Raw genomic sequence first — 13,108 nt, 5'->3', positions numbered from 1 at the left:
TKGCCCCTCTGCTGCAGCACAGAGATTGCAACATTAGTGGCATCCATCGCACATCTGTCATTAAGCAGCAAAGGACTGTGTCACACAGCAAGGAGTGTAAATTGATTGTAAATATAATATCTTCAGTCGGATGATTTGTCTAACACCACAACATCGTGTTATTGCAGACGTTTTATTAGTCATGCACTGCTAATTTAATGTCAGAAATTTTAGAGTGATATGCAGTACTGCAAGTTTTTATGTAATTTTAATAATTAGTCCAATCGACAGTTTGACCGTTAAAAACAAAGCATTCAGGAAGCAAATCAACAGAAACGCGATGTTGACAAAGTGGATAAAAGCTGCRGTRGAAAACGTGTACCTCTTGTGTGCGTTTGCCTCCAGTCCTCCAAACGTGGTTTATGCAAATGAGAATACTATTTGCATAGACATAATTAGGTAATTACAAATCATTTGGCAATGAGCTCAAGCATGTGCAGAGACCAGAGACGTTACACAAGTCACATTGTACTGTACGGAGTTAATGAATTGCTGCTGAACAGCATGTGTTGGAACATATGTTGTGTCAGAACTCCTCACAGAAAACATCAGGTGACATTTTCATAATTCTTAGTCACACAGAAAGGAACCAGGGGTTGAAGTCTGTTTAAAAGAATGAATTCAAGAATACAGTGAGGAAAGAAAAAGTAAAKGCCAAAAGATTTGGGGACATCTATAGCTAATAGTTAATTAGAACCTCAGTTTGGACATAAAAATCTTTGCAGAAAAAGCGAACTGTGTTTAAGTGAACCAAACYGAGCCTATGAGCAATCTTGTTCATCTAGCAAGTAATCTGGTAGCAGAGAACCAAATTTAGTTGCAATGTCCAGTGCAATACTGTGCAAAAAAATGTCACCCACTTTCTCAGGCGTAATTGCTTATGTTCAGATCCACATATCCCTATTCCACACTGTTTTGGGTTTGGAGACGTAAATCCCCAGATAACGTGGTACCATTTTGTGCATGTTTGATAAATGAGAACCAAGGTTTTTTACTCTCTACAAACCTGTCCCATTCACCCATTCATGCACACTTTCTCGCAGTCCATCAAATCATGTTATAGCATAATCCAGGACATTTTCTGACGTTGGAAGCCAAAACTCCCCGGTACTTGACCACAACCTGTTTGACAGTGGTCAAATGATTTGTCTCTAGTAGTGGAACATTTTAATCTCACATATTTCTCATGTGTTTAAAGTTCAACTGTGCACCAGTGTTTTTATGTATATTCAAAACATATAAACAGCCCTTTTTCTTCTGGATAAAACAGGAAGAACTAAAGCATCTGATAAAATAGAGCCTTAAATGCAGTGACTGAAGTGTTTACAAGAACTAAAACTGGGTGATGAATCAGTGCTGCATCTGATTTGTCTTAGATGTCAGAGCTCAGATCTTGAATTTGTCTCTGTCACCATTAGAGGGCATTTTAGCAAAAAGCCTGAAAACTTGGGAGATTTTTGAACTCTTGTGCTCAGTTACCAAGCTACACAAATCAACAGCAACATGTTTCAGTGTATTTCATCAATAAATAACCCTGCTTGGTAGGCATTTTTCTGGCATTTTCTTGGTAGAACAGTTGCCTGGCAGCAAGAAGGTACTGGGAATTTGCATGTTCTCCCCATACATGTGTGGGTCCTACCTTGCTTCTCTGACATCATCCCACAGTCTAAACAGTCCAAAAACATAACTGTTTGGATAAGAGATAACTCTAAAATGCCATTAGGTATGATTGTTTCTCTGTGTTACCGTGTGAAGAACTGACAACTCATCCGGGGAGTATCCAACTAATAATCCAATAACTGCTGAAGACAAACACCAACACCTGTTACTTCTCCCCTCTTGTGACCCTGAAAGGTCAGGCRGGTATAGACAATGGAAAACTGTATTAGCCTTAAACATTCATTATAGTTTCTACACCCTTGACCTTCGGAGGTGATTTGGAGTGTCAGTTTCATGATAGAATGAAATGCATATTTCTCCGTCTTCCAATGTGAACAATCAGTGGGGTGCCAGGTGGTGATTGTCTATTTCAGAACCTAAATATACTGTTTCATAAATATGTTCAGATGAAACACAAACAACACTACCTTAGTATTTTTACGTTGTTATGTTAAGCTATTGTACTTTTTATTTTCAGAGCAAGAAGATTCCTTTGAGTTCATCATTGTGTCGTTGACGGGCCAGACGTGGAACTTCGAAGCATCTACATATGAGGAGAGGGAGCTATGGGTGCAAGCAATAGAGAGCCAGATCTTTGCCAGCCTACAGTCCTGTGAGAGCATCAAGAACAAGGTACAGTAGGTCAGGAAACATAAGGAGCAATAAGAAGACACGCATAGGATCTAACTGCTGTCGTCCTACTATTCTTCTGCCTCATTTACATTCCTCTTTTTCCTCATCCTCCGACCTTACGGTGCCCCTTCCCCACCTCACCAGCTTGAAGCTACGGCACGTGGGAGGTAGTCAGACAGGTGTGCCGCAGTGTGGGAAGTCTCTTATTAAAACTGACAGACATCAGAGGGAGAAAACRGCTAGTGTCGGGCTACATGGGGAAACACAGCCTCATTAACATATTCATATTCTCTCTGCTTCACATTTCACCTGAGCCACTGAAGCTCCTATCACCTCCTTGTCAGTTGTCCACAACCTGAGTCCAGCTGTAATTGTTTGCCTTCTGTTCCCCCACACTGGAACAATTAGTTCCTGTTGACTTATTTTCTCCTTAATTTCTCACAGTCTCGGTTAGGCAGCCAAAGTGATGCAATGGCCATTCAGTCCATACGGAACGTGAGGGGGAACAGCTTCTGTGTGGACTGTGATGCACCCAGTGAGTATATCTCTGCATATCTACAATATATGGATATTATAAAGAAGATTCAATATTACATTGACATTCTAGAGACTAATATAACTAGTCAAAATAAAGAATAAGAACAGTTTGCTTACTTTTTTCCTAGAAGCTATATGTGCTTTAGCTATAACAAATCTGTATCAAGTTGTGCTGTAAAAACCATTTAAAAAAACATTTTTGTTTCAGTTTAGATTTTTGATTGTAAAGTAAATAGTAAATACAAAAAATATTGTAACTGAGGTTGTTAAAGGAAAGAAGGTATCTAACACATTAAGCTAAGTCCATCATTAGAATTTATATTTACACCACTTGGCTAAATTTAAGCCGAATTCAGCAATTTCCAGTCATATTGGTCAACAATATAGCTTTTAAAGATTCACTTAGAGGATGTGTCTCTTCTGTTGTTTTTGCTTAAACGTGTCATTTAAACAAAATATATTTTATTTTACTGTTCTGACTTTTATCTGTGCAAAGCTGGCTGCTAGGAAGATGCTTTACAGTTTCCCCTAAAAGGGAATGTGCCATTAATGGCATTATCTTACGTATTAACAAATGTGCCTTTTCATTTTGCAAGATTTATTTATGTCACAGCTTAACTGAAAGAAGGCAGTGATCAATGGAGAAAAAAAATTGTTGGATATAAAACAGTCTAACATGGGTTACTTTTGCAAACCCGTTCTTGGCTTAATACGATGAACTAAAGTCATTAACACAACCTTAGGATAATTATACAGCATAGTTTGATATTGGTACCATTTCTTATTTTATCTTCTGTAGGAGCTCCAGTGAAATCTAATTAAGTTGTATGTATTACAACAACTGTCTGTGCAGAATGATGGGGTTTCCTTTTATTCTTAAGAAACAGGGTCACAACTGTGATGACCTAATGTTTGATCAAATCTAAAAATAAATAAATAAATTATAGATATTCTCAAGTAAAAACTCTAACTCTTTCTGACCTGTTCTAATGATTCCTGATTTTTCTATCCTGTAGACCCGGATTGGGCCAGTTTGAACCTGGGCGCCTTGATGTGCATTGAGTGCTCGGGCATGCACAGGAACCTGGGCACCCACCTGTCCCGCGTGCGCTCTCTGGACCTGGACGACTGGCCGGTGGAGCTGAGCATGGTGATGACAGCAATCGGCAACGCGATGGCCAACAGCGTATGGGAGGGCTGTTTGGAGGGATACACAAAGCCAGGGAACGACAGCACCAGGTTAGCACGATTCTGCAAATAAAGGTGATGCTTAATGAAGCGTGCAGAGATTATAGGAGGAGAATGCATGAGAGTCTTCTCTCCATTAGCCGCCATTTATTAGCTACCCACATTTCAGCGGAGGCAGTTCACACCACCAAATGCTCCATAAGAATCACCAGGGGGCCATAAATGTCAGCCCACTGAGTCAAAAACACATTATTTTATGTCTTGAGCTTCAGTTCTTTTCATACACACTGATCACAATGTCTGTTATGTCAGAGATTTTATCCTTCACCGTACCTCCTGCTCTCTTTTTATAAATCTAATATCTCTGCTACAGTCTTCTTTCTCTGTTCATTTTTGCAGCTTCAAAATAAAACTCCATGAAATGCAGTGGTATGTTTGACACTGTTTTGCAGTTGCCTGATGAAAGTCAGGGTTGTGGCTTGACATAAGAGTTCTTATCATGGGAAGATTTTTAAAATATGGGTACCGATGAACAAACAACACGTTTGTTTACAAGAGCATTGAGATTTCTCATCATAATTGGCAAAGACATTTCCTTTTATTCTTCCATCTTAACCAAAGGTTTTTCTGCTTCTGAATATATTTCTGCCTGCAGTTTCCCTTCCTCTAAGGTACCCAGATAACAGTCTGGTAAGAGGATTGTTATCTCTTGTTGACTGTTGAGACCCATCGTCCCAGTCTGACTAATGGTCTGTTGTGTGGCGGTGCAGGTAATTAAGCACACCATGATGGCTAAACCCCACCCCAACAGCCAGGCCCCCAGGTCCCAAACCACAATGTCACATATCCATCACACAGACCTGGGTCATCACTCTGTCTGTCGCAACAAAGATTGGCTACCGGTTTTAGCTGATGGCATTTGAGCTTCGTAACTTTAAGAGAAAAGCAGAAAAWAAATTTGGGGKTTTTTTTTTATGCTAATGCTCGCAATTGTGCAAGTACAGCTACGGGAAGAGGTAATTATTTTTTATKTTTTTACAATTTAATTTGTTTGTATACCGTTAGGTTTGAATATGAGCACCATTATCAGTATTATATTTGGATTTAACTGACAAGGTTTATGCAAATGGGAATACTCACTGACATCAATCAAGCWGTTTTTTKGTTTCCTTTTTTATATTCTTGCTTTTTGTTTCTAGCTGACACTAGAGATGTGCCCATCAGTTGACTAGAAATCAGGATCTACCACAAGATAATCAGCATCATTTATTTACACCTTTACTATTTTTAGAAAATATTTTAATTTGACAAGATTTCAAAAATGTTGCAGCACTAAAGTAATGAGAGGGGGAGAGACATAAATGAGAGAAAAAAAATTGTGTGACCAAAGTTTATGAAAGTAATGATTTCATCATCTGCTTAGCRTGTGGTGACATCACTTTTCATAATGTCAAATCAGATATTTCAAATTCTATGCAATCAGAGTTTTAATGCCAACAATATATTTGGCATGTTGAATGGTCTAATAATCTCATGTGTACATTTTTACTGACTAAGATGCTAAAACTTACGGGAGATGGTGGGTCATTTTAATAATGGAAAATAAAATMAAAAGARCATGAAAAATTTGGTTTAGAGGTTRTCACCTCAATTTTCAGTAATCACATGATTTCTCTATAGCAGCCTTAATTTCTCTTCTGCATTTATTAAATGTATCAAAACAAAGATATTTCTATCTATATCTACGTAAGTTGAGAGCATGTAGTTTGATGCACATTTTTTGAGCTACAGGCTTATGCGTTGTTGCTGAAATGTTCCACATAAGACTGAAATATCAAGGAGTGTGTTTTATCTTAAATCATGAGACTTTTTATGGTGACATCTCTGCCATTTGTAGATACAAAAACGCTTCAGTCGAAGTGATGTTTTATTTATCCGCTGCTTGCAAACCGCTCGGATTTATCCTCCACTCTCTGGCCAGTTCAGACCTGAACGATGGCCTACAGTTGTTTATTGAGTCCTTTCTGTGTTGAAGTGCTGCACTGTGGACTTGATGAAAGATTATTGATGTTGATTCCTCTCCCTACCACTGTCAGTCCCACGTCACCGCAGGCAGGAAGGTTCTTCACTGTCTAAAAAAAATCCGATCCTGTCCCGCAGCAACATCTCCATTAGCTTTTGCTGTCAAACAATAAATCTCATTTGCTGGATAACTAATCTTTAGACCAAGAATATCATTTTAAATATCTTACATTGCTACTGGTTGGTGAGATGTTGATGGTTTTCTCCTTTATAAAATCTCCTTTATATRTCAAGTAGGATGAATAAATTCCAGCTGATTGATTTTTCCCCCCCTTCTTGTGCTTTTTTTTTTCTTCTTTTAAATGCAGTTCACCATAAAAGCAAGGATTTTAATTGTGTCAAACTGGTGACACATAGCAGCTTTGTCTTGACACATAGGCAGGCTTTGTATGGCTACTGACTCTGACTAAACATTAGTGACACCTAATCTAAACGATTCAGTAACTACCTGAATATCAACTTGGTGTCTGATTGAATGTCTCCTGCAAGACTAGTTTTACCTCTTGCATTTTTGAGATTTAACTTAAAGSCGCTCATCCACAAGATTGGTTTGGCTTATGATATTCAAGATCTTAGGAACTCGGTATGTAAATTTGTTATACGCAGATCAGCACAGCTGCTGAATTATAGTTGAACATTAGGATGACTGCATGCTTCACGATGTGAAAGTGGTTTGAAAAATATTTGCATGTGTGAACTGACCAGCTGTTTTAATAAATTGTATTTACATGGTTTGGATTAACTAATKAACTCCACGAGTGTCTATTGTTAGCKTCTTTTTTTCCAGCTGGATACCAAAAATGCTGCCATCCAAAGGTACTTAGATGTGGGTGAGGCTTCTTGTTATATTGAAGTTAGTTAAATAAGTGAGTCAACTTTATAGGAGTCAGGTTATCAGGTTTTTAAAAAAAAAAACGCTCAACATATTTTTCTGAGCTGATAGTTTACACTTACTCCACCAGATTAACTCTCATGCTGAAAGCAGTTCGGTTATTCTCAAAACAGTTACACTGCTTACTTCACTTGTCAGAAAAATAGTTATGTTTTCTTATTTTTTTTTTACTTTTTTAAAATTATTATTATAATTGTACCTCAAACCCAGAAACTAACAGTGGGTTTTGTATAACCAGACAATCCAAATGTTCCTCTTAGTTTCCTTAATTAATAAATGAACATTTACTTACTGATTAGTTTTATTTTTAGAGCATTGCWAGGTAGGGTCATTTCAGAAGAAGGTTTCATCTGGCTATGCTTCAGCTGAATYTGGAATGATGAACTTGTTAGTACTTTCTGTCATTGCTCATCTCTGCAGTCAGCATATTACATGGGAGCTGTTCCTTTAATTAGCACCCGCAAGTCATTGTGTTTTGCACGTCACCTCTAATTGCTTGGCAGGTTTGTGACAAAAACAATACTGGAGATTATTTTGATGGATATCATGGGAGTGGTCCAACAGTTAGCTTTACCTTTATCTTCCTCTTGCACACAACGCAACACACGCACAGAAGCACAGACACCAGTTCTCATTTGGGGAGGGGGATATCCTGGAGCGTGGACGGATGTGGACGGCTATCCCTCATTGATGGGGGGCCTCTCACTGTCACCCTCTGTGGGCTCTGCGCCGCCTTCGGCCACAGGCGGGTAATAGCTCTGATGAGAGCCCTCCACTTTGTTTCAGAAATAATTTGCCACTCCTGCCGCCTGCAGGGGCTGCGTGGTAATAAAAATGAATCACACCACTAACCTCTCCAAACCTGGTCCCTCTGTCTGCTTTAACCCATTCTTCTCCAGCTCTCCCATTGTCCAGTCGTGCTGTTTGCAAAGGAAGTCCTGTCACCACAAACGCGTCTGCAAGAGTTATCCACAGTAGCTTCTGCTGCTCACGGTTGCCCCTGAACATCGGGCAGAGCTTCCAGGCTGTTCACAGGCTACAACCGTTGAAGCGGCTGGTTCTCAGGACTTTTTAGAGTAGTCGGCCTCACCAGGAGCCCTGGTGGAGGAAGACTAATTAATTAAGACAAATGAATGGCTGAGTCTTCCTATGTCCTCTGTCTGCTTTCTCTTTCTAAATGAAAGCCACAGGTCAGTAATTATCCCTGCGTGGGAGAAGTAGCACCTTGGTTGCTAATTGCCAATATGCCACTGGATTTCAGGGCCAGGTGGACGGAAAGAAGGGACTGCTCTGTTATAGCATGGGCATAGTGAGCCATGCAATTCACCATTATACTCACCAAACACTTTATTAGGTCCTCCTAAATGACTTGTTGAATTTAAACTTAGCATCAGAATGGTAAAAAAAAAAAAAAGTTAATCAGTTAAACGACTTAGTGAATGTCTTGTGGTTGTTTGTGCCAGACAGGCTGGTCTGAGTGTAGGTAGGACTCTTGGGTTTGCATAGAATGTTCTGTTTTTCAGAAAAAAACCGAACATTCTATGCGCATCTTGAGAGCAGTTGCTGAGTGGACAAAAAGGCCTTTTTTTTTATGTTCGAGGTCAGAGGGGAATGGTCAGACTGGTTAAATGGAAAGATAGCAGTACCTCAGATAATTTCTTATTACAGCCAGTGTGTACAGAATAATTGAAGAAGATGGAAGGAGACTGAACTTGGTGCTACTCTTTTCAGCAACAAACAGGAAACCGAGGCTACAATTCACTCTGGTTCAATAAAATTGGATGATAACTGATTGGAAAAACGGTTAGGGATGTTTTCTTGGCACACCTTGGACTCCTTAGTACCAGATGATCATCAATTGAATGCCATTGCCTTTCTAAGTCATTTTACTGAACATATCCATGCCTTTATCACTACAGTGTTACCCATCTTCTGGTGGACRCTTCCAGAAGCAATCTCAGATTATCTCAAACTGCTTTTCTGAAGCTGACGTTGAGTTCTCTGTCCTCCATTGGCCTCCACACTCACCAGATCTCAATCCAGTTGATCACCCCACGGATGTGTTGGAACAGGAGATGGACATGGATGTGCAGCCAAYAAAGCTGCAGCAACTATGTTAATATGAACCAAAACCACTGAGAAACATTTCTAACGCTTTGTTGAATCTATGCCTCCTGGAATTTGGGCAGATCTGAAAACAAAATGGTTTCGACTTGATAGCAAAGTATTCCTAATTAGGTGGCTGGTGTATTTAGTCTCAATAATGTTTGGAAATTAAAATAAATAAACAAAAATGCCACAAAAAAAACAAACAAAGGATTTAAATCTGTCGCTTCATGTGTGCAGGACTACATGAAGCAGTCCACACACTTAAGCGGGCCATGTGTTATCGTCCCCTCAGCTTTGTACGTGAGGCAAGGGTTCAGCAGGGGTTAACAGCATGAGCGTTTAAGAGTGTTAGTCTTGCTGGCACAAAAACAGAGCCACTCCATCATGAGGGGTCTGACAACCTCATTAATGTCACAATATATTCAACTCATCCCTCTGCCTGCCTTTTGGCACCCAGATGCTCTCCCACTGGCAATTCTATAGAGCTCAACAAACCTTTTGAGTTCTGGTCATCTGTTCGGGCTGCACCGTTGAAGAGAGACGGGCAAGAAGCATCGACTGGACTTGTAAAAATATTTGTCTACATTCTTTTTGGAGCTGGCATTCTCAGAGCAGAGTAAAGCTTGGTCTGCACTGTAACCCACTGGACCATGGGAGGCCTTATTTAGCACTCTTAGTGGAGCGTTTACTGTGTTGCTCCTTCATTTCTCGCCCTTAGCAACCTTTGATGCTTTGGGGGCCCCAGCTTTTTCCTTCTGTTGTCTGTGTTTTTTTTTTTGTTTTTTTTTCTCAATCTCTGTCATTCCCCTCTCACCCTCCCTTCTTGTCTTTCTACTGCTCTTCCTCACTCTCTGCTCTTCCCTCCCCGTGGTCTGTGGAAGTGGAGCTCCTGGCTGCATGGGAACCAGTTCTATAGAAGTCCTCCACCCCCACTGCAAAGTCTGTTCAAGCTGGTCCAACCACAGCCGTCTCCCCCACCCCCGGACCAACTCCCATCGCCCCTTTCACCACCAACGCCATTTCTTTCCCTTTCAAAGCATTTATTTGATGTATCCACAGTGAATGTGGAGGCTCGTGAAGAAGAAGGAGGAGGAGCCTAGAGAAGCTTTGATAGTTGTGAAGCACTCAGTRTGAGTTTGAAAGATGGGCGAGTACTGAGACGGACATCCTCCTCTTCCTATATGGACCAATGCACCTTTATTACAGGCACTTAGATTGGTCATTTTGTAGAATCTCTTGCTCCTCCTCCCCCGTCTCACTTTCTATTCCCTTCCTATAAATTTCTGTTCATCTTTGTCTTTCAGGCTTGACTAATTGTCCTTGTTTGTTCCTCTTTATTTGAATTCAGTCATGTGTTCTTGACTCCTTGGGCTGGGTTTAGGAGAATCATTCTGCCATTTGCCACTTAATTAAGTCAGGGTCAGAATGCATTGCTCAGCATAGAGTTGGAGGGACAGAGCTCTAATAGAATTATAAAAGAAACCTTTTCTCTACTGTTAAAGCTGCCTTTAACTCACCAGACTCTGCATAGGCAAATGAAAAGGGACACCAGCTCAGGACAGGAACCTCATTTCCACTTTAAACTCAGGGAGCGGTTTTGATGTTGGCCCAGAATTTCATACACATCAAAGTGAGTGAAAGTTAATCTATGTTTATGATGCAAGATTACTGAAAGACGGAGGTGGTTTGCAGCGAGTGTGGTCTGATCGTAGTTAAAGGAGAGGGGCAACACACGTCTTTTCTAGGAACTTGAAACCACCTTTTTATCCCCCAAGTAGCAGAGAAATTTAGAACAAGTATGTGCTCCGGGCTGGGTGGGGAAATTGGTGCCTATTAGCTTAAAAAAAAAAAAAAAAAGAAGAAAAACCTGTGTGTGTGTTGTATATGTAGGACTAGCCATCAGTTCAATTTCCTGAATGTTCCCCCATGCTGTGTAAATTCACTCTCCTTTCCTCTCTCCGCCTCCCCTCCCACTTTGTCCCGGCACTTTGACATGCTAAATCTGCTGATTTTATTTTTCTTCCTCCTGTAGTGAGGAAGTGTCCTATTCAAGAGTCTCGGTTACCCCCTGACTGTCTAAACCCTACCTCTGTTTGGATTGTTGCTCTGTTCCAAACAAAAGACAGAGGCGGGATTACCATTTTACTTCCTTTCACGTTCTTTCTTTCAAGTGGCTGCAGCTAGGGAATTTTTGCTTAACTTTTGCTTCTGTCCCTCCTGCTCCTTTATTGGGTTAACTTTCTAGAAAGGACTGTGAATTTGTTGAATTTAAAGCTCAGGATCAGCTGTGAATGAGGCTTTTCTTGCAGGTCTTTAGGGCTGATTTTGTTGTGAAGGCTAACAAAGTGTCCTCCGGGCTCCTTTCTGAGATGTTGACGTCTTCTTAATGGCTTTTCTCTGCCTTTTTGTTTCACGTCTTGGTGCTAACGTTATGCCTCATTTAGCTCATATCAATTCACTGGGCTCTACAGATTCATCGTGTTATTCATGGTCGACTTTTTTCCGAAACAAACTGCACACATCAACCCTACTTATTTGTCACCATACTAAGATTTAAAAAAAAAAGTTGTGCATATCATCCTGAGACATACCTGCAGTTCTCAGACTGTCCTGAATTTGTAAAACAAACATGTTTACAAAGAAATAAGAGTGGAGGGGCAGGACGGCCCCTTCCTGTTCTGAGCAGTCCACTGGCTCGAACGGCAATTGATTCGCTAACAGGCTTGTCCGCACATAATGACTGAGTTGGAATTGATGGAGATCTTACGCCATAAAACTCTGAGCAACTGCAATTGCCCGCTATTAGGGACGTATTGTAGTTCCGAATAATACTATCTTCTGGAAGAAAAGGTGTGCTTTTAGTGTGCTGGGCGAAAAGACTTTCTCTTCCACATTTTCTTTACATGCCCAAAACAAAAAATGCAACAAAATCCTCGAAGGTGCCACAAGTTTAAAACTATTTTGCAGTGGGTGTAAATAGCTTCATGACCCCTGCAGGTTTTGTACTTACTCAATTTGGACTCTGTGCTGATAAGTATTGATCTTAGGTTCCATCCAAATGGAAACGAGATCTGGTGTTTCTGCAAAGGTTATTTGTTGTTTCAGCAGACACAGCGTTTCATAACAATCATTTATGAAAATGGGGGGGAGGGGGATGCAAAATTCCTGCTGCGTGTTTCATTAACTAATTTTCTTTTACTATGCTGATTTTGAGTATTTAAATAATTTAGTTGTTGAAAAATGTTGTCATCCAACAAATAAATACCGACAGTAGGTTATTTAAATGTATTCTGTTTCGATTAGAGATCATAATATTTCATTGGAGTCAAATGGACCAAACAAGGTTTACGACCCAAAAAAAACCAGAAATTAGGATCACCTTTACTTAAATTATAAGTAAAGGTTACTTTACTTAGAATTCAAAGTACCCATAATGGGTACTAATAATGATTAGTACCCATCATTTTTATGGGTACTAATCTCCTTTTTTTTTTTTTGGTTTGTTGTTTCTGAAAATGTTGCTGTGCATATTTTATATCGTTGTCAGAAAAAACTTAGCTGTAATTCTGTGCTCAACTTCTAATTGTGGGTGCACATGATCTGTCCAGAGGCCGCATTTTAGACAACCCGGTTTTGATTAAAGTATATTCACGTATTCGAATCCCCTCCCCCCCTCCCCCCCCCAAGTAAAAGTACACACACCTAGAATCTGTGCTAAGATTTGAAATTTGATGTTAACAGATCCTTTTGATTCAATTTGACTGTTTCTGAAGTGATTCTGCAAAGCAGAGGAGCTCAGGCACGCCGAGAACAAATGCACACCGCAGTTTAAAAATAACATTGAAAAGCAAGTACCATTTTCCTTTCCCATCCAAAGTGTTGGCTTATCACATAAAGTTACAATAAATTATGTCAAATGTGGAGGTCCAAATGTTTTTGTTTTAGCAACATCAAGCCGGGTACGTTTTC

At 40.0% G+C, this 13,108-nt stretch overlaps 1 protein-coding gene across 3 annotated transcripts in view; it reads left to right on the top strand.

The window, feature by feature from the left end:
• Positions 1 to 13,108, top strand: part of agap3 (ArfGAP with GTPase domain, ankyrin repeat and PH domain 3) — a 150,886-nt gene that overhangs the window by 131,348 nt on the left and 6,430 nt on the right. For all 3 annotated transcript variants that reach the window (XM_008434265.2, XM_008434268.2, XM_008434264.2), the window contains exons 14-16: positions 2,177 to 2,331; positions 2,776 to 2,866; positions 3,885 to 4,107. In XM_008434265.2, coding sequence (XP_008432487.1) covers positions 2,177 to 2,331; positions 2,776 to 2,866; positions 3,885 to 4,107 — 469 coding nt within the window. The remainder of the gene's footprint in view (positions 1 to 2,176; positions 2,332 to 2,775; positions 2,867 to 3,884; positions 4,108 to 13,108) is intronic.

The sequence above is a fragment of the Poecilia reticulata genome, linkage group LG17, assembly GCF_000633615.1.
Source record: "Poecilia reticulata strain Guanapo linkage group LG17, Guppy_female_1.0+MT, whole genome shotgun sequence".
In the NCBI taxonomy this organism is placed as follows: domain Eukaryota; kingdom Metazoa; phylum Chordata; class Actinopteri; order Cyprinodontiformes; family Poeciliidae; genus Poecilia; species Poecilia reticulata.
Note: the sequence above shows the minus strand (reverse complement) of the source record. Positions and strands in the feature narration are given on the sequence as shown.